The sequence below is a fragment of the Pelodiscus sinensis genome, chromosome 2, assembly GCF_052426305.1.
Source record: "Pelodiscus sinensis isolate ZL-2025 chromosome 2, ASM5242630v1, whole genome shotgun sequence".
Lineage (NCBI taxonomy): Eukaryota > Metazoa > Chordata > Testudines > Trionychidae > Pelodiscus > Pelodiscus sinensis.
Window position 1 is genome coordinate 200929505 of NC_143053.1, and position 22634 is coordinate 200952138.

The 22634-nt window shown below is 42.6% G+C and overlaps 1 protein-coding gene across 4 annotated transcripts in view; it reads right to left on the reverse strand.

Moving 5' to 3' along the window:
- PALS2 (protein associated with LIN7 2, MAGUK p55 family member) overlaps positions 1–22634 on the reverse strand; it is a 101068-nt gene that overhangs the window by 20600 nt on the left and 57834 nt on the right. For 3 of the 4 annotated variants that reach the window (XM_075922189.2, XM_075922190.2, XM_075922192.2), the window contains one exon: positions 11377–11508. The exons of the other annotated variant lie outside the window; for it this stretch is intronic. In XM_075922189.2, coding sequence (XP_075778304.1) covers positions 11377–11508 — 132 coding nt within the window. The remainder of the gene's footprint in view (positions 1–11376; positions 11509–22634) is intronic. 4 annotated transcript variants of the gene reach the window in all.

Sequence of the window (22634 nt, forward strand, 5' to 3'; positions counted from 1 at the left end):
TTAGTCTGCTTAACACTATTTGTCATGCTCACTCCTTCCCCTATTCCCTGCTCTCAGTTCCTTCATGCTAAAATGTTCGGCTAAAGAGTCAAATGCACTAGGGGAAGAAAATGGGTTATGGAATACATGACTGCATCCACATCTCACAGAACAGTTACGATACAAGTAACCATCTTTTATTCTTCAAGTGGTGGCAGACATGTATTCCAAGCAAGTGGACTCAAGCAACTCCAGAGGGAAGTGGTCTTTGATTTATTTAAATAGAGGGCAGAAATGCTCAACATTTGCAGGCAATCTTGATGCTGAAATGATAACTTTTGCAAGAAAATTGAGCTTTTAGAGAAGACCACATCACAGCCCTGCAGATATCCACTACTGAGACACCACTAAGAAATGCAGCTAATGTCACTGGAGTCCTCATTGAATGAGCCCATAATGATGTTGGATGTGTCATCTGAGTCGCTTCATAAACCATAGTAATGCAGGCAGTTATCCACTTGGAAATACAGGCTGAACTTCTCTAGTGTGGCACAGTTTGTGCTGTGATTGGCAGGTAGAAGCTGTTGGCTTCTAATTAAAGTTTGAATTCTAGAAGTCTCTGCTGATTGGCTGAGCCTTGGTGTGTGTGTGGGGGGGAGGGGGGGAACTTTCAGGCACTCCAGGTCTTTATAAGGCAGTGGGCAAGTGACCAAGGAGCCTGCGAACAGTTGAGTGCTAACGGAGTTTAGAGAGGGAGTTCTCCAGGTAAAGGAGAAGCAGATACAGGACTCTGGAGGGAAGTGTGTGTTGTGTTTGGGGCTTTCTTGCTGTGTGCTGAGCTTGTGTTTGTGAGTGAGGGTTGGTGTGTGTTCTTTGTTTTTTTTCCTGTTTGAGTGAGGCTTCCCCCCCGCACACACACACACTTCCCCTTTGCCCTCCCCTTGATGGAGTTTGTGCTGTGATTGGTAGGTACTGTGATTGGCTGTGATTGGCAGGTGGAAACTGTTCGCTTCTAATTAAAGTTTGAATTCTAGAAGTCTCTGCTGATTAGCTGAGCCTTGGTAGGGGGAGGGACTTTCAGGCACTCCAGGTCTTTATAAGGCAGTGGGCAAGCGACCCAGGAGCTTGTGAACAGGTGAGTGCTAACAGGGAGTTTAGAGAGGGAGTTGGGAAGGGCGGGAAGTTCTCTTGCCTTTCTTTTTAAATCCCTTCTCCAGGACAGCAGCGATGGATGGTGATGGGTCTGCTGCTGTTACCTGCACAGCGTGTGCCATGTTTGTCTTCCTCCCAGAAGAAAACAGATTTCATCTGCATGAAGTGCAAGCTGGTCGACATTTTGGAAGAAAAAATTAGAGGACTGGAGGCCCAAGTGTCAACCCTACGCTCGATCAGAGAGGATGAAGACTTCCTCAATAGAAGGCAGCGTTTAGTCCTTCAAGCACAGCAGGCAGAGGAGCCAGAGAGGGCAGTACATGACCAAGAAGAGAACTGGCAGCATGTAACTTCTAGAAAGGGAAAAAGGCCAACACGGGAATCCCCCAATGCTATAGAGGTAAGTAATCGCTTTCAAGCTCTCTCCACAGGCTCTGCAGTGCTGAAAGCTTTGGAAGGGACCTCACAAGGAAGAAACCACTCTACTGGAAGGCATGGGATGCATAGTCCTAGGGTTGGGGGTACCATGGCCATCACCCACAAAAGAAAATGACGGGTGGTGGTGGTCGGGGACTCCCTCTTAAGAGGGACTGAGCCATCCCTCTGCCGTCCGGACCTGGAATCTCGAGAGGTATGCTGCTTACCGGGAGCTCACATTCAGGATGTCACTGAGAGGCTTACCAAGCTGATTAAACCTTCGGATCGCTATCCCTTCCTGCTTCTCCACGTGGGAACTAATGATATGGCCAAGAATTACCTTGAGCGGGTTACTGCAGATTATGTAGCGCTGGGAAGAAGGATCCAAGAATTCGGAGCGCAAGTGGTGTTCTTGTCCATCCTCCCTGTTGAAGGGAAAGGACTGAGCAGGGATCGGCAAATTGAGGACGTAAATGTGTGGTTGCGCAGGTGGTGTCGCAGAGAAGGTTTTGGTTTCTTCGACCATGGGACTGTGTTCCGGGCGCAAGGATTGATAGGAAGAGAAGGGATCCACCTAACGGAGAGGAAGGAGCATCTTCGTGGGCAGGCTTGCAAACCTAGTGAGGAGGGCTTTAAACTAGGTTTGTTGGGGGACGGTGACCAAAACCCCGAGGGAAGTGGGAAAGTCAGATACCGGGAAGAAATGCAGAGAGGAAGGAGCAAGAAAGGAGGACCCCTGTTTCGAATGGAGAAGATAGGGCAATCAACTGGTTACCTGAAGTGTTTGTACACTAATGCGAGAAGCCTGGGCAACAAACAGGAAGAACTGGAGGCCCTAGCCCAGTACAAGAAATATGATTTAATTGGGATAACAGAGACTTGGTGGGATGACTCGTGTGACTGGAGCGTGGTCATGGAAGGGTATAGACTGTTCAGGAAGAACAGGCAGGGGAGAAAAGGAGGAGGAGTTGCACTATATGTAAGAGAGCACTACAATTGCTCTGAACTCCAGTTTAAAGAGGGATAAAACCTGTTGAGAGTCTATGGGTTAAGTTTAAAGGCGCAAACAACAGCAGTGATGTTGTGATTGGTGTATGCTACAGGCCACCAAATCAGGTGGATGAGGTAGATGAGGCTTTCTTCGGACAACTGAGCGAAGCTTCCAGAGCGCAGGCCCTGGTTCTCGTGGGGGACTTTAATCACCCTGACATCTGTTGGGAAACCAATACGGCAGTACACAGGCAATCCAGGAAGTTTTTGGAGAATGTTGGGGATAACTTCTTGACAAGTGCTGAAGGATCCGACCAGGGGCCGTGCACAGCTTGACCTTCTGCTCACAAACAGGGAGGAACTAACAGGGGAAGTGGAGGTGGGTGACAACCTGGGAAGCAGTGATCATGAGATGGTAGATTTCAGGATCCTGACCAAAGGAAGAAAAGAGAGTAGTAAAATACACACCTTGGACTTCAAAAAAGCAGATTTTGACTCCCTCAGAGATCTGATGGACAGAATCCCCTGGGATGCTAACATGAAGGGGAAAGGAGTCCAGGACAGCTGGCAGTATTTTAAAGAAGCTTTATTGAAGGCACAGAAATAAACCATCCCGATGCGTAGCAAGAGAGGCAAACATGGTAGGAGACGGGATTGGCTTACAGCGGAAATCCTTAGTGAACTAAGCACAAAAAGGAAGCTTACAAAAAGTGGAAACTTGGACAAATGACCAGGGAGGAGTTTAAATGTATAGCTCGAGAATGCCAGGGGGTTATCAGGAAGGCAAAAGCGCAAATGGAATTGCGACTGGCTAAGGATGTGAAGGATAACTAGAAAGGTTTCTACATGCATGTTAATAAGAAGAAGGTGATCAGAGGGTGTGCGGCCCCTAATGGATGAAGGGGGTAACCTAGTGACAGATGATGTGGGGAAAGCTGAAGAACTCAATGCTTTCTTTGCCTCTGTATTCACTCACAAAGTCAGCTCCTGGACTTCTGCGCTAAATGACGCAAGATGGGATGAAGATGTACAGCCCATGGTGGGTAAAGAACAGGTTAGGAACTATTTAGAAAAGCTAAACGTACACAAATCCATGGGTCCGGACTTAATGCATCCGAGGGTACCGAGGGAGTTGGCAAATGTCATTGAGGAGCCTTTGGCTATTATCTTTGAAAAGTTGTGGAGATCGGGAGAAATCCTGGATGATTGGAAAAAGGCAAATGTAGTGCCCATCTTCAAAAAAGGGAAGAAGGACGATCCAGGAAACTATAGGCCGGTCAGTCTTACCTCAGTTCCTAGAAAAATCATGGAAGGGATCTTTAAGGAATCCATTTTGAGGCACTTGGACGAGAGGAAAGTGATTAGGAATATAGTCAGCATGGATTCACAAAGGGCAAGTCGTGCCTGACCAATCTGATTAGCTTCTACGATGAGGTAACTGGCTTGGTGGACATGGGAAAGTCAGTGAATGTGATATACCTTGACTTTAGCAAGGCTTTTGATACGGTCTCCCACAATATTCTTGCCAGCAAGTTAAGGGAATGTGGATTGGATAAATGGACGGTAAGATGGATAGAAAGATGGCTAGAAGGCCGGGTCCAGCGGGTAGTGATCAACGGTTTGATGTCAGGATGGTGGTCGGTTTCTAGTCGAGTGCCCCAAGGTTCGGTTCTAGGACCAGTTTTGTTCAATATCTTTATTAATGACCTGGATGAAGGGATGGATTGCACCCTCAGCAAGTTTGCGGATGACACTAAGCTAGGGGGAGAGGTAGATACGCTTGAGGGCAGAGATAGGGTCCAGAGTGACTTAGACAAATTGGAGGATTGGGCCACAAGAAATCTGATGAGGTTCAACAAGGACAAGTGTAGAGTCCTGTACTTGGGACAGAAGAATCCCAAGCACAGTTACAAGCTGGGGACCAACCAGTTAAGTAGTAGTCCTGCAGAAAAGGACCTGGGGGTTACAGTGGCTGAGAAGCTGGATATGAGTCAACAGTGTGCCCTTGTAGCCAAGAAGGCTAATGGCATATTAGGTTGTATTAAGAGGAGCATTGCCAGCAGATCCAGAGATGTCATTATTCCCCTTTATTCGGCTTTGGTGAGGCCACATCTGGAGTATTGTGTCCAGTTCTGGGCCCCCCACTACAAAAAGGATGTGGACACATTAGAGAGGGTCCAGCAGAGGACAACCAAAACGATTAGGGGGCTGGAGCATATGACTTATGAGGAGAGGCTGAGAGACTTGGGTATGTTTAGTCTGCAGAAGCGAAGAGTGAGTGGGGATTTGATAGCAGCCTTCAACTTCCTGAAAGGAGGTTCCAAAGAGGATGGAGAGAGGCTGTTCTCAGTAGTGACAGACGGCAGAACAAGGAGCAATGGTCTCAAGTTGTGGTGGGAGAGGTCCAGGTTGGATATTAGGAAAAACTATTTCACTAGGAGGGTGGTGAAGCACTGGAATGGATTACCTAGGGAAGTAGTGGAGTCTCCATCCCTAGAGGTGTTTAAGACTCGGCTTGACAGAGCTCTGGCCGGGTTGATCTTGTTGGGATTGGTCCTGCCTAGAGTTGGGGGCTGGACTTGATGACCTTCTGAGGTCTCTTCCAGTTCTATGATTCTCAAGACCTGACCAGTTCTGAACAAGAGAATTTTCTGGATCACGGGAGGTCAATATTGCCTAGCAGCATTACCAACACTTCCACTGCTTACTGTGTTAAGAGGACATTTATGGGGGGAAAATTAGAGCTAAACAACAGCACAGAACACTGAGAGCTATGACTGGTGGCTATAAACAAACTTTATAAGATCATGGGAAAATTGGCCACACCCATGAAAAGTGAACATCCAGTTAACTAAAATCATTCTGGATGATGGATATTTCTGGACGAGTTCTGCATTAGAGAAATTCAATCTGTAATCGAAGCAGATAATTGTTGTTCTTTCATCTACTCAACATAGGAAATAAAGCATTGAGGCAATGAAAGAAACAGCTTAGTCCTTTCTAAATAAAATGCCAAGCACTGCATGAAATCTAACCTATGCAGGCACTGTTCCTCCACACTTACCTATATTTTTCCCCATACTACAAGTAAGTAAATAATCTGATTAAGCTATTTTTCTACTTTTAAGCAGAATATTTCTGATTGCCTCTGAGAACTAGCCATACAGCATACACACAATAAGGGGCAGACTGTTCAAAGCCAGATGAATAACCTGACTGAGATGTTAAGTCAATAAGTTGGGGGGCGGAGGGAGAAGAAGAGGTCAAGTGACAGAGAAAGGAGGTTAAAAATGAACACTGCACCAGCATGGATGGGCAAGGCAATAGAATCAGTTTGACATGATCCAATTTGAGCTTGAAGATAGCATCAGAGGAATGGAGGGAAAGGCATACATCAGTTTTCCTCCTCAATTTAGATGGAAGGCCTTCATAAGAGACCCTAAGCTAATCCATGCTCAAGAACAGAATTGATGACATTTTCTTTTATCCTTTGTTGCAAAAAAGTTTATGGTCAAGATACTACATTCCTGGAAAATAGAGCTCAACACATACTTCTTTAGGGACCACTTATGGCTGATTGAAAAAAATCTGCTGAGATGACTGGCCATTTGGTTCTGAGAGCCAGACAAGTACACCATGAGTATATACAACCTTCCCTGATGCAGACATTCCAGAAATTGTATTACTTCCTGATAAAGGTGATTGGAGCAGTACCACACTGCTGTTAAGTGTGAGGTGTATTAGTTAACCATTTACATCCCTACTCCTAAACCTATTGGGGAGGCATCCATAACTATTGTCTTGGGTGGTAGAAGGTGGGCAAAGGGGAGCCCCCCCTCACACACAAGGCAGTATTCCAATCCACCTTACTGCGTGTTTGCTGAATAGCTCAGAAAAGGGCAACAATAATGATTAGGGGTTTGGAATGGGTCCCATATCAAGAGAGATTAAAAAGACTTGGACTTTTCAGCTTAGAAAAGAAGAGACACGATAGAGGTCTATAAAATCAGGACTGGTATGGAAAAAGTGAATAAGGAAAAGTTATTTACTTATTCCCACAAAGTAAAAACTAAGGAGGTCACCAAATGAAATTAATAGGCAACAGGTTTAAAATAAACAAAAAGGAAGATTTTCCTCAGTTAGCACACAGACAACTTCTGGAACTTCTTGCTAGAGGATGAAGTGAAGAGTAGGACTTTAACAGGGTTCAAAAAAGAGCTAGACAGAATCATGGAGCTAAGGTCCATCAATGGCTATTGGCCATGATGGGTAGGAATGGTGTCCCTAGCCTCTGTTTGTCTGGAAATGGGTGACAGGAGAGGGATCACCTGAGGATTACCTGTTGTGTTCCCTCCTTCTGGTATTGGCCACTGTTGGCAGACAGGATACTGGGCTAGATGGACCTTTGGTCTGACCCAGTATGGCCATTCTTATATTCACTGTCAAGAATGATGAATTTCTAGGGCACCCAGGCAAATGTGTCCTGCAACTGACAAATCAGACAAAAGTCCAACTTCAACCACAACTGAAGAAAGTGAAAGTGCAACCTTGCATGTTTCACTACATACATGCATGCCACCAGAGAGTTCAATACACTCAGGTATACTTAGATTGTGATCAAAGGGTGCAACTAGAGATCCCAACAAAGGTAATCAATTGCCTAGGACAGTTTAGTTTGAATATGAATTCCTGAATATATAAACTTCCAATTCATGGAGTTTATCAGAGCACCAATGCACTCCCTGAAACATCTTGACCAGATTGCTCATCCCAGCTTTGAGCTGGCCTTAAGTTTGATTTGTCTCTGTCTCAAATCAGACCTAACTGATCATAAAAGTCTAATGAGACCCAGACCTCATGACAGAAAACTTGAATCTGATGAGTTTGTTGAGATCACAGATCAAAGATAAGTCTCATTATTACCTTAGATGTGAGGAAGTATCGTGAATAAAACCTTTCCACAAAGATTAGGAACCTCCCTTAGAGTCCCCAAAGTACACAGGGTTTCTGACTGGTGAAAGAACAGGTGAGATAGGCCCCTGAAAAGGTGTGGGGTACAGGGATAGCAGTGTGAAATGGATAGGAACACAACAGCATAACCTAATCCCCCAGTGCTTGGTCAGATGGGTCCTAAGCACTGTAGAAATAAGGCAGCTTGTCCCCTAGTAACTGGGGCCTAGAAAAGATTGAAAATGAGGTGTTGCTCTTGAAATACCAGACTGTTTAGAACAAGGAGAAAGAGGATGATACATTGATTAAAAGTAGACCCAGATGGTTTCTTTCATGTTTTATGCCACTTTCTAGGGAAGTCTTGCCGCCTTACAGTGTAGGAACACTGACAGAAATATCCCCAAGGACCAAATTGCCTCATCTTGAGGTTAGGTGGTTGTCTATAGGAGACTATGGAGTTTAAACTCCAAGAGGCTCTGGGAGACAGACCCATAGTCTCCTATAGACAACCACCTAACCTCAAGATGATTCTTACCAACAACCACAGGACATACCACACTAATACCAACCCTGGTACCTTCCCTTGCCACAAACCCCGTTGCCCAGCTTTGTCCACATATTCACTCTGCTGACACCATTATTGGACCTAACCAAGTGAGTTATAAGATCAAGAACACATATTCCTGCGCATCCGGAAATATAATTTATGCTATCATGTGCCGAAAGTGTCCGTCTGCTTTGTACATTGGACAAACGTCTCAGACACTTCGCCAAAGGATCAATGCCCACAAAACAAATATTAGACAGGATCACAAAGAAAAAACAGTTTCTTGCCATTTCAACCAGAAAGGGCACAGTCTCAACAACTTAATTACCTGCATCCTGCTTCAGAAGCCTCTTAAATCTGCACTTGAAAGAGAATCCTCTGAACTGTCATTCATGCTAACATTCGACACTCTACGAGGGGGTCTCAACAAAGACTCTAGCTATCTTACCCATTACAAAGATAGCTTCCCCAATTATCACCTCTAATACCATTAGCTCACAGACATTTACCTTCCCCCCTCCTCCCCCTTCTGTTCTGAAATGTGATTTATCCTTTTCATGTGTTCATTTTTTTTAATTGTATCCTTTGGTATATATGGTTGTGACTATTTTCTTCCACTATTTGATCTGAGGAAGTGGGTCTTGCCCACAAAAGCTCATCTAATAAACCATCTTGTTAGTCCTGAATTTTGTTTCAGCTACACCAGACTAACACTGCTACATTTCTATCACAACAAAACCAGGGTATTTCATGAGGATGAGAGACTCTAGTAATGCTTTGTTTATAGGGAAAGCAATTCTCCCAGGAGCTGATAGTCAGAAGATACCTACCAAGTTTATGAGTGTTTTTAGCACAGACTAAACCGAATACCTAAAGCCAACACCATGTATTGAGCACATCTTGATACAATCTGAAATCCTCTGGAGACAAGGACTTGGGTACAAGTCATCTGGTGACATGGGTAACAATATAATTTGGGTCACTAGACTCTCTTGACCAATGATATCCAGCCATCCCAAAAGTTCAGAATGTCCTAATACACAGGTAATGCGCCTTCTGCTGGTGTCTTGCAGGACTGATGGGGAGACTACAGGAGATATAGGGGATTTCTTATAACCAGTTTACAAACAGGACTTTGCTCAGTAATTTCAGGGAAGCTGCTACACATAACAATACAGCATCCCAGGCCAGTAAGAACTAGGCCAGATATTTTGTTTCTGCTGTGGGAATGATACCTGGTGCCAACTATGACTCCTGCTGTGTCTTGACAGCCTTCAAGTGTGAGAGGAGGAGGGAGATATCGCTGAGCTCAACTGTAAAGATCCCCTCCTCCCCCCCAAACAGCTTGACGGTGGCAGCGGAGGCACTCCTGTCAGGACTTCCAAAAGGCAAGTGCCATCCATGATCCAACACAATGATGCCATGAATAGTAAAGGAGCAATCAACAGGTACCTGAATGCTGGCACCAACACTGAACTCATTCAGATCCCATGCAGCAGATCCCAACTGCATGGTAATCTAGATTGATAAAGGATTCTATCCAAGCCAAAAAACACTCTCACTACCGAGCAAGAAAGTCAACCACACTCATGCAGCAAGGTTAAATTGTAATATGAATGGTTGCAGAAATGATAAAGAGTTAACCAGCAATTCCAGGATAGCAGAGCTCACTATAGAAGATGCAACTGCAATAGGATGAAGATCCTGATTAGGCAATAAGTCAGGAACAGGGAGGCACAGCATATCTGCTGCTGCCTGATACCCAGAGTGGAAAAAAGATACTTCAACATAGATGACTGCACTAACCAGCTTCAACAGGTGAACCCAAGGCAATACCCGAGTTGCCGGTACAGATTCACCACCCTGATCTTTCCATGATACGAGAGATCAGGTTAATGGTTCCACTCTCTCATAACAGGAGACTCCCAGTACCAATCATTAATTCTTGTATACTGAGGATATGAACCTCTTCACCCACTAGAACAACCCAAATAAAACAGATAAGGGTTTTTTTGATGGGTCCAATGAAGGGGTTCAAGCTCTTCTTCCTCCTGGGTAAATAATCCAAGCTTAGTTTAGAAGTATCTTTCAGGGGCTCGACTCTCCATACTGTTCCCTAACTTTGAGGGAGGCAACAATGACTGCTTGAGAAGGTGCTATTTTATTCTTAAACTTCTAGCTACCCAGGTTCTTATTTTAAAAGGATTTACAGAAGAGAGCACCTTTCTTTAGCATGCTCTTTCCTAAGACAACACACACCCAGGGGTGGGGATCATTATTGGGAATAGCTTCCACACAAAAAGGGCTATGCTTTAATGCTGGAGAGAGTATCTCACCAGGAGAAGCTACCTGGTTACTACCTATTAATAACTAAAGGTTCTAAGAGGAACTATATACAAAAATGACACAAAAAGCTGTGAAGAGAAGTTAGAGCACTAAGTGCTCCAACTCTAGTTGTGAGGAATGAGAAGGAACTAAGGGATGTTCGCAAGGCATTGCCTTCATAGGCATGGGAAGGGCTATGAGGAGAGAGAAGCCAGTGCGGACTCTAAGAGTACTGCTAGGTAAAATTCTCCAGCTCTAGTTGCCTGGGTATGCACATACCTGAGTGCAATGTGTGAGCAACCACTCAAAGAATCTGCTCTTCCACAATCACTCTCAAAGGAAGGCTTTCTATAATTAATAAACAGCCTAAGACTAATACTAGGGTGACCAGGTGTCCAGTTTTCAACCAGAACAACTGGTCTAAAAGGAATCCTGGCAATACCAGTTAGCACTGATGAGGCCACTGACTGTCCAGTTGTTGGTGCCACACAGTGGAGCTGGAAGGCTTCATGCTAGCTTCCAAGCACTTCATCCTTGGCTCCAGCCCTTCCCACAACTCAGTGACCTGAGCCAGCCCAGTAAAAATGAGCAAAAGTGGGGAAGAGCAAAAGATAAGGGGTGGGGAACAAAGGGAGTGGGAGAGTTCAGAAAGGGTAGGCAAGGGTATTCAATTTTGTGAAAGTAGAAATTTGGCAACTCTACTGAATACTTTTCCAAAATTCATTGTACATAATTTCCAGCAGTTAGCCACTTCAGACTCCAAAATAAGGCCAAATAAGTAGCAGTATAAAAAGGATAGAGTGAGTGTGTGTGTAAAAATAAAAATAAAAATAAAAATAAATAAAAATACTGAAGGGAAAGACTGATGTAAAATTGCTTTAAGACTGAGGTTCAGCTGGAGTGTGAAAAGCAGAATCAATATTTCTTCCTAAAACGCTTTACAATAGAATTAGATTAATACAAAACAATTACTATTATAAATAATAAAGTAATAAAGGGCTCCACATTTTACCAACCTGCCACCAATTTGAGTCTTCCCGATTTACAATCTGAAGAATTTCTCCTTTAGAAAATTTCAAGCCTGCTTCTTTGCAAGGGATCAGGTTGTCATTGTATGGATTATAATCAAAATGACACTTCACAAATACCTGAAACACATTGTAAACTTTAAAAGATGAATATCAAAGATTGTTACTGATATAAAAAAATCATCATTACTAATTAGTAAAGCCAAAAATGCTTAGTAACTTTGATAAGGACATACAATTTCATTAATGGTTGTTAATTTGCCATGGCCAAATGCAATACAAGCAACTGGAGAAAATGTAAAGATTTTGCCTGACATTATAACAGCAGAGAATACCATTAAACTTAAAGCAAACAAACAGTAAAAAGCTTCTCAACACAGGAAAATACAAAATTTGGCTTAAAAAAAAATGCATTGTCTACCTGGAACTGAAACACTCATTTTTATACTTCTGTATAAACCAAAATGTAACATTCTGACATAGATTAATCCAAAATTAATCTAAAATATGCATTTTTGAGAATGCAAGCACTTGTCTTCAGTGTAGGTATATATTTAGGCCACAAATTGCTGAGATTTCAAGTAGTCCCTTAGCTTGCTCGTATTAAAGGCCTTCCTTCCAAAGTTGCTATTGGAAAGAGAATTGACAATCAATTGCCCCCCCTTCTCTATAATGCCAATGCTTCAAGGAATATGTATTTGTGTGCACTGTCTGCTGTACAGAAGAATGTGTACCTAAAGCTCAATGCAGTCCTATATTCCTATAGCACCTGCTCAGCCTAAACAGTCTTTTGTTTAGCTTGTAACTCAAGACTGGTCCCAGAGAATTTATTTTTGATAACCATATTCAGGAAGAGAAATTTACCACTTGCAAGGAGCTTTTTTGAATCTTCAAATCCATCAGTTTAGGACAAGGCATTTACTCTTTCCATAATTTCAGTGTGCAAACTAACAGATTGCAGGAACAACCAGTTAGAACACAGAGCTTTTTGGCACCTCACATTCTCTCAAGCAAAATCAACTTCTGAGGAAGCCTCTCTCTCAAATTGCAACTATACCCAAATTCAGTCAAGTCTCTAAAAATTGCAGTTTGCACATGTGCAGAGATTTGTCAGTGGTTAGTAGCAGCATCCCCCTCTGAAGAGTCTGCCTACACAGAGGATTCTTAATCCCCACATAACTCTTGTGAAGCAGCCAGAGCAGTCACGTGCCATTCCAGGGACATGGCATTGGGGCAGACTTCTCCTGCATTTACTTCTCTCAACAGGTGAACAATTCTGTGCTGCCAAGCACTAGAATTGAGACCAGAAATAATGTTCCTTCCATGTTTTCAATGCTCCCATTGCTACCAACAATGCAGCAGAAAGGAGGAGGAGGAAGCTGTGACCTAAATGCAGAGGTGTGAACTGGGAAGAGCTGGTGGGAAGGAAGGAGAAGCAGAGGAGGGATAAGAAAAGGAGCTTCAGGAAGGGGTAATAAAGAAGAGCAGAGGAGTACTGGCCACCTAGAGAGAAGAAGGGTGGGGACAGAAGAGTCTAAAGCACCCGAAAAAAAAAAACACATTTGATGACCTGCTTTTCCAGAGCATGTACTAAAACAATCTTAATTCTAGCATGTTGGGTGCTTGACATTGCAACCTTAACTTTCTTTTAACGTAAGAGAAGGGCTATAAGTAATTACCAAATATAGTAAAAGTGGTTGAAAGTTTTCTATAAAATTGTTTTGACAGGAAATTGAGTTTTTGACAAACTGTTTTTGTGGAAGTATCTACTTTATGAAAAAGTGTCAAAAATTGAACACAGAAATGAAAACCCTCTCTCATTTGGACTACAATTTCAGAATGCATCATAGCTATGCAACTGCTAGATATAGGTCTCTGCTCGTCAAGAGAAGAGGCCCATATGCATGAATGTAGCTCTCAGGAAGCCAAGCCTGCAGAAGAGAATAGGAGGATGATGCATTTCAGAACCATTTCAGAACAGAAGTAATTTGGATTATGGACAATGTATTCTGGTTTTTAATTTTCCATGGAAAAAACTCAACATTGCTGTGGCTGAAATCACATCACTTCTGTAAAGCTTATACATTTTGTGAGGACTTTTTGTGATTAATGCAGACATCCCAGGAAGGTACAAGGCTGAGCAGAACAATGGTTGCTCACTGGACTTCCTTTTGAGAATTGCCCATCAGAAGACAGTCATTAAGACAAGGGAAGCCTAATAATCCCTTCTCATCCAAACTGCCACTACTGGGGAAAAAAAAAAAAAACTTTGTAGAGACCCTTGAATAAGGGTACGCAGGTTTCAACGGACCCATAAAAAACAACTCTTCATTTGGAGGTTGGAATAGGATGTGGCTGTGGAAATTACAGTGGCTGAATTCCAAAGTTTGTAAACTCTGTCTCTTGTATAGTAATTCTTGAGGATGTTGGTGGTTAAAACGCTGAGGAGATCTCCTTGTCTATGGTGTGTTTTCCTCTCATGGATAGGAGTATAAATGCCCAGAGAGCAAAGCATTACCTTAAGGAGTGGAGAGACTCATGAAATAAGTAGATACTAACAAAGGGCAGATCTCAGATAGTAGTCCATACCTCTACAGGGAAACCTGAGGATTGCAACCATTAGTTCCTCCTCATAACTGCTGTAGCCACTTTCTAAATGTGTTGGTTAAAGGGAAGCTTTCACTACTATCCTGCCCTCATCCAATAAGGCCTGGGACTTATCCTAAAGGAGCTTGTTCTTGAATTTAAAAAAATATTTATAGTTGCTAACATCACATTTGAACAAAAATGTTTGGTAATTTAAGCTTCTGGACTGGAGTGAGAAGACCTGTCTCCTTAGCAGGTTGAGTCACTTATGCCCTTAACCAAAGAGATTGGGCTGTGAGTGCTATTGCTTGGACTGCTCTTTAGTCACCCACACTACAAAGGAGTTAAGCAGTGGATGAGAAAACCAAATTATCCTTCCCCCCCAGAAGGAACAAAGTAGTGCTGTTCACCCTCTTTGGGGGTGAGCATACAAGAAGCTGGGGTGTGCCTAACCATATTTGCCAGGTCCCTGATGACCTTGTTGATGGGGAGGGCTGCTCATCAGGAACTAGAAGGCTGCAGAATGCCCCGCAAATTGTTCTGAAACTGTCTCCAGCTCTCCAGTCACCTTGTGCATGAGCTCCTGATATTGCTTGAAGTCATCTGAGGGAAACAGAGGGGATGGTGATGGTGACAAGATCATTCCCAGAACTGCTGACGGTCTCACTTTCCCCTTCCAAATATTCTGATGGTACCAACTATGGGTAACTGAACGATGACAAACAGGACTAGTGAAATGATCTTGAGTGTCTCTGGTAGGGTTCCCATGGTTCCCAAGATTGCCAGCAGAACAGATCAACTGGTGGAGGAGGAATCCATGGCCTCAAGTATCACTTGTCCGTCAGCCAATTATATTTGGTCTGGGGCTGGAATCCTGATCTGCGGCTCTGGTCTCATGCTCCCTCCACCTGAAATTGGAGAGGATCCTGCAGGGGCTAAGATTCTTCTGAAGAGGAATCTGGACTCCTTATCTATGGCAGAACAGTATCAATGGTTGCCTTGCTGGATAGCCTCTTCTCTGCTGTATCCACATCCCAGAATACAGATGATTCTGACAAGAGATGTGAATGCAGGTAAGGAAGAGCAAAGATGCCATCTATGGAGACACAGGTCTCACATTACCCTGTAGTCTAAGGAACTATTGGCAAAGCTGTATAACAGTATCTATAAACTTGTGTGCCCCCTTCTTCTGTAAAGAAGATCTGTTCATACCTAAGTTATTAGTACCCATATGTCCTGGCTCTCTTCACTTTGACAGAGTCAGGGAGGGAACCTATTTCTTCAGGAAAGTTTCAGGTCAAGAGGATTGACCCTCATGTCTACATGGCTTTGTCTACACTGCAGGGTTTTTGTGCAAGAAGCTTTTTGCGGAAGAGATCTGCAAAAACTTCTTGCGCAAAAGCGTGTCCACACCTCAAAAGCACATTGCAAAAACAATGCTTTTTTGCACTAGAGAGCATCCACACTGCACGGATGCTCTTACGCAAGAAAGTTTGATGGCCATTCTGTGAATGGCAATCAGAGCACCTGTGCTTTTTGTGATAGGCTCTTTTTGTGCAAGAAACCCCTGTTGCGTGTCCACACACAGCTTTTTGCACAAGAACTCTTGCGCAAAAAAGAGTTATACCTCATACAAGGAGGCATACCTACACTGCAAAAAGCCCTCGTTCTGTCGATTAACTGTAGATTTTCTTGTGCAAAAACGCACTTGGTGTGGACGCTCCATGGGTTTTTGCGCAAAAACCCTGTAGTGCGGACATAGCCTAAGAATGCTCCTTGTTCTCATGTGAAGCCTTTTTTTAGGCTTAACAATTGTAGTCTCCGTACCAGAGCTTGTGGTTTGAGGGGCACTTCCCTCTTGTTGAGATTGATGAACAGAAGTGTTCCCTGACAATCTCATTGGAGCTTTATTACCTTCTCCACAAAACGTTTTCTCAGTCTCAGTTCACAAGTTTGGGGGGAAGGGGGAGAAAGAGTGGCAGATACTGCACTTGAATATGAGCTTTAATCAGACAGTAGAAGCACGGTTAATGTTCATTGCTCTCTAAAAAGGAGCAAGAAAAACAAACAGTTCTTGACACCTAGCACCCTACACAAAATCCCAGACTTCTCCAGGAAAACATGTCCACAAGTGGGAAAAAATAAGGGGTAAACATCTAACTATACTATATAGACCTTGCAATAAAATACTGAAGCTAATAAAAATCAAATATATCATACACAATGACAGGGAAAAAAAATAGGAGCGGATGGCACTTAAGATTCCAACTCAGACTATACAGCAGTAGGAAGGAACTGGAGGGACATTGGCCTTTACCACCATGCACACTCTGCTAAGATGATCTATAGGCACTATTTAAAAAAAAAATTTTTTTTTTAAATCAAACTTAAAACCATGGAGTACATGCCTATCCCATGTGTGAAATATATACAAAGGAACCATCATTGAACAACAAACTAACTTTAAGGCTACCACTCCTAGCCGAAATACTTTGGCAATTAGGGAAAATATGAGAAGCAAAACAGTCTGCAGGACTGGCACTGAAAATGAATGATCTCCTCAGGCCTAGTATCAGCCAACAGGGATCTATAGGCATATAAAATCATCCAGGCATAGTACAAAATTCCCTGCATGAACTAAATGTCTCTTTTCCACCCTCCCCTTTTAACTCCCCCCACCCCATCCCCAATCTCTGCATTAGTCGATTGTCTAGTTTTTCCCCCCCTTGAATATGAACAAATTCAGCCATTTCAAAAATCAAAATTGGTCCATCTCTTCTGGTACTATAAAACCTAGGGAAAGGACTCCCAGGTTCTGCACCTATACTTGAATAGGCAACGAACTAGGGATGTTAAAATGCGTATATTCAGGTAAATTTGTAACCATGTTTACACATGCAGGGGAAGGGGAAGACGCAGCTGCGTGGGGTAGGAGGCAGTTGGCTCCCACTTCCCCACCCCACTCCTTGCTGCTTTTGATACAGAGGCAGCAGTGCACAGGGTTGGAGGCTGAGTGTAATCCTGAAGGTAAACCAATGGCCCCATGCTCACTGGTTACCATTTACACTATCACATCCCTAACATGATAGAGATGCAGCCGTGTTAGCCTGGTCTAGCTGAAACAAGAGACAGGACTATGCAGCACTTTAAAGACTAACAAGATGGTTTATTAGGTTATGAGCTTTCGTGGGCCAGACCCACTTCCTCAGATCAGTTTGTGGAAGAAAATTGGCATGACCATATATACCAAAGGGATGCAATCAAAAAAAGTGAACACATAAAATTGACAAATCAGATTTTAGAACAGAGGAAGGTGAGGGGGGAAGGTTAGTGTCTGTGAGGTAATGATAATAGGAGTGATAATTGGGGAAGCTATCTTTGTAATGAGTGAGATAATTAGCATCTTTGTTAAGGCTGGGTTGAGTTTGTAGCTAGAGGGGTTCTGCCCTACCTCCCCCTTGAACTGGATTCAATTTTGTGGTGACCTTGAGGCTTTCTTTTGCTGCCTCCGCATGGCCCCACAGTATGCTAACATCTTTATGGCTGACTTAGAACAACATTTCCTCAGATCGCGTCCCCTTTTATCCCTTCTACTTACGCTACATCGATGGCATCTTTATGATCTGGACCCATGGCCAAGAAACACTGGATGCATTCCACAGACTTTAACAACCTACACCACACCCCACCATCAATCTCAGCCTGGACCATTCTACACGAGAGATCCATTTCCTGGACACCACAGTACAAATCACCAATGGTAAATTAAACACCACTCTACAGAAAACCCACTGACTCCTACAGTTACCTACATGCCTCCAGCTCCCATCCAGGACCCACCATACGATCTATCGTCTATAGCCAAGCCCTTAGATACAATTGCATCTGCTCTAATCCCACTGACAGACCAGAAACTTTAGGATCTCTACCAAGCATTTATAAACCTCAATTACCCACCCAGAGAAATAAAAAAAACAAATTGAAAGACCCAGAAACCATCTACTTCAAGACATACCCAAGAAAAACAGCAACAGAACACCTATAGCCCCCAACTTAAACCCGTCCAATGCATTATCAATAAACTACAACCTATACTGGAACAGGATACTACCCTCCGAGAGATTCTGGGAGACAGACCCATAGTCTCCTATAGATAACCACCTAACCTCAGAATGATTCTCACCAACAATCACAGGACATACCACACTAATACCAACTCTGGAATTTTCCCTTGCAACAAACCCTGGTGTCAGCTTTGTCCACATATTTACTCTGACACCATTACTGGACCTAACCATGCCAGTTACAAGATCAAGAACATATATTCCTGTTCATCCAGAAATATAATTTATGCCATCATGTGCCTAAAGTGTCCGTCTGCTATGTATATTGTACAAACGTCTCAGACACTTCGCCAAAGAATCTATGCACATAAGACAGACATCAGGGTCTTTCACAGAGAGAAAACTGTTGCTTGCCATTTTAACCAGACTGACCATTTTCTCAATGACCTTAAAACATGCATATTGCTTCAAAGAGATTTTAACTCCAGACTTCAAAGAGAAGCCTCAGAACGGTCATTCATGCTTAAATTTGACACTTGACGTATGGGCTAATTATCTCACCCGTTACAGAGATAGCTTCTGCAATTATCACCCCTAATATCATTACCTCATAGACACTAACCTTCCCCCCTCACTCTCCTCTGTTCTAAAACCTGATTTGTCAATTTTATAGGTGTTCACTTTTTTTTTTTTATTGCATCCTTTTGATATATATGGTCATGCCAATTTTCTTCCACAAACTGATCTGAGGAAGTGGGTCTGGTCCATGAAAGCTCATCACCTAATAAACCATCTTGTTAGTCTTTAAAGTGCTGTAGTCACATCCCTATCATAAACTCCACAGTTAATAAAACCCGTATTATTTTTATTTCTAAAAAGAAACTGAGAGCAGGACGAACAGAGGGAGAAGAGAGGCATCACTTGTAATTTTATATAGTACCTTCTGGTTATTACTTCTGGTGCCCAATCTTGTAAGTGTTTTTCTCTGAAAGTGAAGAAGCCTCCTCCACTTTCAATCACTCAATGAAACAGTATGGAGGATAGAATGAACCTCAGAAGGGTTTCTCAAGATGAAAGAGCCTCTTATTCTATTATAGGAAATAAGGAAATGTGAATAAAGAGGGTAAGAAAAAATGTTACCTTTTTCTGCATAGGTCTATAGGGGGTGTCAAATGTGAGCCTGATCGAGCTCACAAAATACATCTACACAGACTGGCTACATATATAACCTTCCAAACATGAACTGAATGTAAAAATGCAGTGCTATCTGCTTGATTCTGTAAATATCTTGCCTTGTCTACCAATAACCTGATAATGATTACATTTTAAAGCATCAACTATTAAATTGGTTATTTTAGCAATGGAACGAGGAAAGGGTTGAGATCAAAGTATACAAGTCAGAGGTGAGAAACATGCAGTAATAAGGTACTGAACAGACAACTGCAGTCCAGTCTTATGCTTGGAGCTTTGAAATTTTAGGCGGATACCTGAAAGCTTTACACCTTAGTTCTTTCTGCCCATGAATTTCAAATATTTTTATATAAAGATCCCTAGCCTTTATTCACTTGTACTGAACTGAGTAGTGTTTGTAGTTTTGAACCTTTTCAATGATTTCTGCCTCTGCTAGCAGGATTAGAGAGTTAAGCTTTAAACTCAAGAAAGAAGACTGAGAAACTGCTCTTCAAAAGGCTACACTTTGAAGCATGATTTCTATATCGTCTTTTCTCTTTTGATCATGGTTTAAAAAAAAAGGATCCTTAACAGATAAAAGAACAGCTGTGGTGTTACAGAGTAATCCTTGCTAGTCATGGCAGAAGTTAGATTTTGGTGAGAAAAAGAAGCTTCTTGTTTTCTGGGCTATTGATTATCTGAACTGAAGGCTGTGACAGGCTGAGCGTTAATTTGTGAATGCCTAAGTTGAGAGACCTTAAAGGGGCCACGTTTTCATAAAATGTTGAGTATCCTCTGAAAAATCAGGCCAATTCTTAGAACTCTCAAGCAATGTTCCCTCTAATGTTTTCCAGCCATGTGCAGTTTTTTGTATTAGCCAAAACCGTGGATAAAAAAAAGTTTAAAGGGGGTTTCAGGATCTTCTCTGCATATTATATAATATCCAGTTTTAATACAGCACTTTTCATTAGCAGATCTCAACACACTTCACAATCTTTAATATATTTGTTCTTACAAATATCACTATGAGATAAGAACAGTAGCACTTCCCTGTTTATACAGATGGGGATTTGAGAAACAGAGAAGGTGAGTGACTTGCGTAAGATCACACAGGAAGCCCTTTGTAGAGCAAGGGAACTGAATCTAGGTCTCCCGTACCCAAGGCAAGTGCCCTAACTACACAATTCTCTCTCTCGGGCCACTGAGGCACCTAAGGACATAAAGATAATTTAAGATAAGCTTATGTGATTTACTGTAAGCCAACATATGCTTCAGTAACATTATTAAAATAAATCATATTCCTGAAAAAACTGTGTTTTAAAAGAAATCTACTTTTAAATGGTCAAACCTATAGTCACTGAAATAGTCCAGCCTGTTTGCTTCCAAAGCTGTAATTTACTAAAAAACTCATTACATTTCTAGACCAATACTAAAAATCCTATCCCATGTAGAACAATTTTTAAACAAAGAATAATGTTAATGTGACCAAAACAAGAAGGAAAAAAATCCAAGTAGGGAGAAAGTAGTAATTGTAAAAATAGGGCTGTCAAGTGATTAAAAATTTTAATATCAATTCATCACATGCAACTCCCCTCTGAAATGCTTTGGAAGCATTTCAATGGGGCAGCACTGCATGCAGCCTGGGATCAGATGGAGTTCCCAGTTGACCCAGGGATACATGCAGTACTGCCCCTTGGAAGAGCTGCTGCGGTGTTTCAAAAGGGCAGCACAAGCTGAAGCCTGGGATCAGCTGGAGTCCCCAGCTGACCCCAGGCTCCATGCAGCGCTGCCCGTTTAATACACTGGATTGGAGCTTCAAAGGGATAGCACAAGTAGAGCCAGGGATCAGCTGAAGTCCACAGCTGATCCCCAGCTCTGTGTAGCAAAGCCCCTTTGAAATGATCCCCGGCTCCGCTTGCACTGCCGGAGTGGCACTTCAAAGAGGCAGTGCAGCATTAACACCTGCGATTAACATTATTTTTTAACGTGTTAATCCTGTCCTGCATTAATCGCAAGTGTTAACGCAGGTCAACTGACAGCCCTAATGTAAAATTCAGAGATAAGATTTGCTTGTCTCTCATAACTAGCTTCTTTATTCTGAACATTGTATTTTAACAGCACTGAAACCATAAAGAAAGAATTAAGAAAGTTAACTGTAAAAATTATCAGATGAATTGTACAAATTAAGTTGTACTATTATGTATATGACACGAATATCGAGCTTGCTGTCAAAAAGTGACATCTGTGGAAGACACTGTCCAATTTGAAACACTCAGCTAGCAGATCCAACAGCCTCCGTGGGCCCTGGGCAAGGTGGGAGGCGGCAATTTAAAAGGGCACAGCACTCTGCTGCTGCTACTTCAGCAGCACTGGTGGCGGGAGCCCCAGGCCCATTTGAACTGCCAGGCCACAGAGCAACTGTGTCTTTTGCACCCCACTGGCAGGCTTGTGCTTAGAGAACACATGAACTGAAGACCAAGTCACTACCTTCCTGATCTTTTTGTAGAATAAGTAGGACTTCCCTGCCCATCAAGAGATGAACCTGGTTTGATTAATTTAGCAAGAATAGAATCTTTGGAATTATAAGCTGCCTTGATTCAAAATCTGGCAATTGAGGTGTTTAATTTTCTTCTTCGTGCAGTATGGTAGAAAAGAAGAACCATGGATATCTGAAAGCTATTGTCCTTTTGAGGCAAGTTCAGGAAGCTCTTCACACATGGAAGTTGTATTTTAAACTTCCCCTTCAGAAATTTAAGATTTTCAAGACCTCCATGGGATCAGTTAGCATTATGCAGAAAAGAGAACAGGAAGGAGTACTAGACTTGGAAGGACTTAGACACAAAAATTAAGGAAAAGACAAGTCTCATGAGGAGGGTTAAGACAGACAGTGAGGGGGGAAAAAATTATTTGAAGAGACTTAACTGGAAGAGTGTGCCAATCCTAGCCTGGCAAAGCACTGAAGATTGGCAGAGAAAAAATGCACCAAAGCAACAAGAGTCCAAAGTACACTGGAACATCCGTATTCCAGGTGTTCCTAATTTGGTAACACCCATGGTACAGACCCTAGCAGGTGGAGGTGAAAGCAGCTCTGTGCACTGCCACTCCTCCTCCCCCCAGCTTGACAAAAGTGTCAAAATCTCAGCATTTCGACTTTATTTTATTCATCATAAAAGTTAATTGTCCTTCAGAAACACATTATGTGATATGACTAACATCTTCAATATGTGCTTCATCCTTTCATCATCACGCCCCAGAGGAAAAATAGTTTGACAATATGGAGTATTCAATTTTTGTTTTCTTTTAATGTATGTTATGTGTTGTCAGTTCCTGTGGGAGTTGGCTCTGTTCCCACAGCAGCTCTCATGCACAATTGAGCTTTACAGTTTGCAGCAGACAGCTCTGTTGTGCTAGAAGATCAGAGTTGTC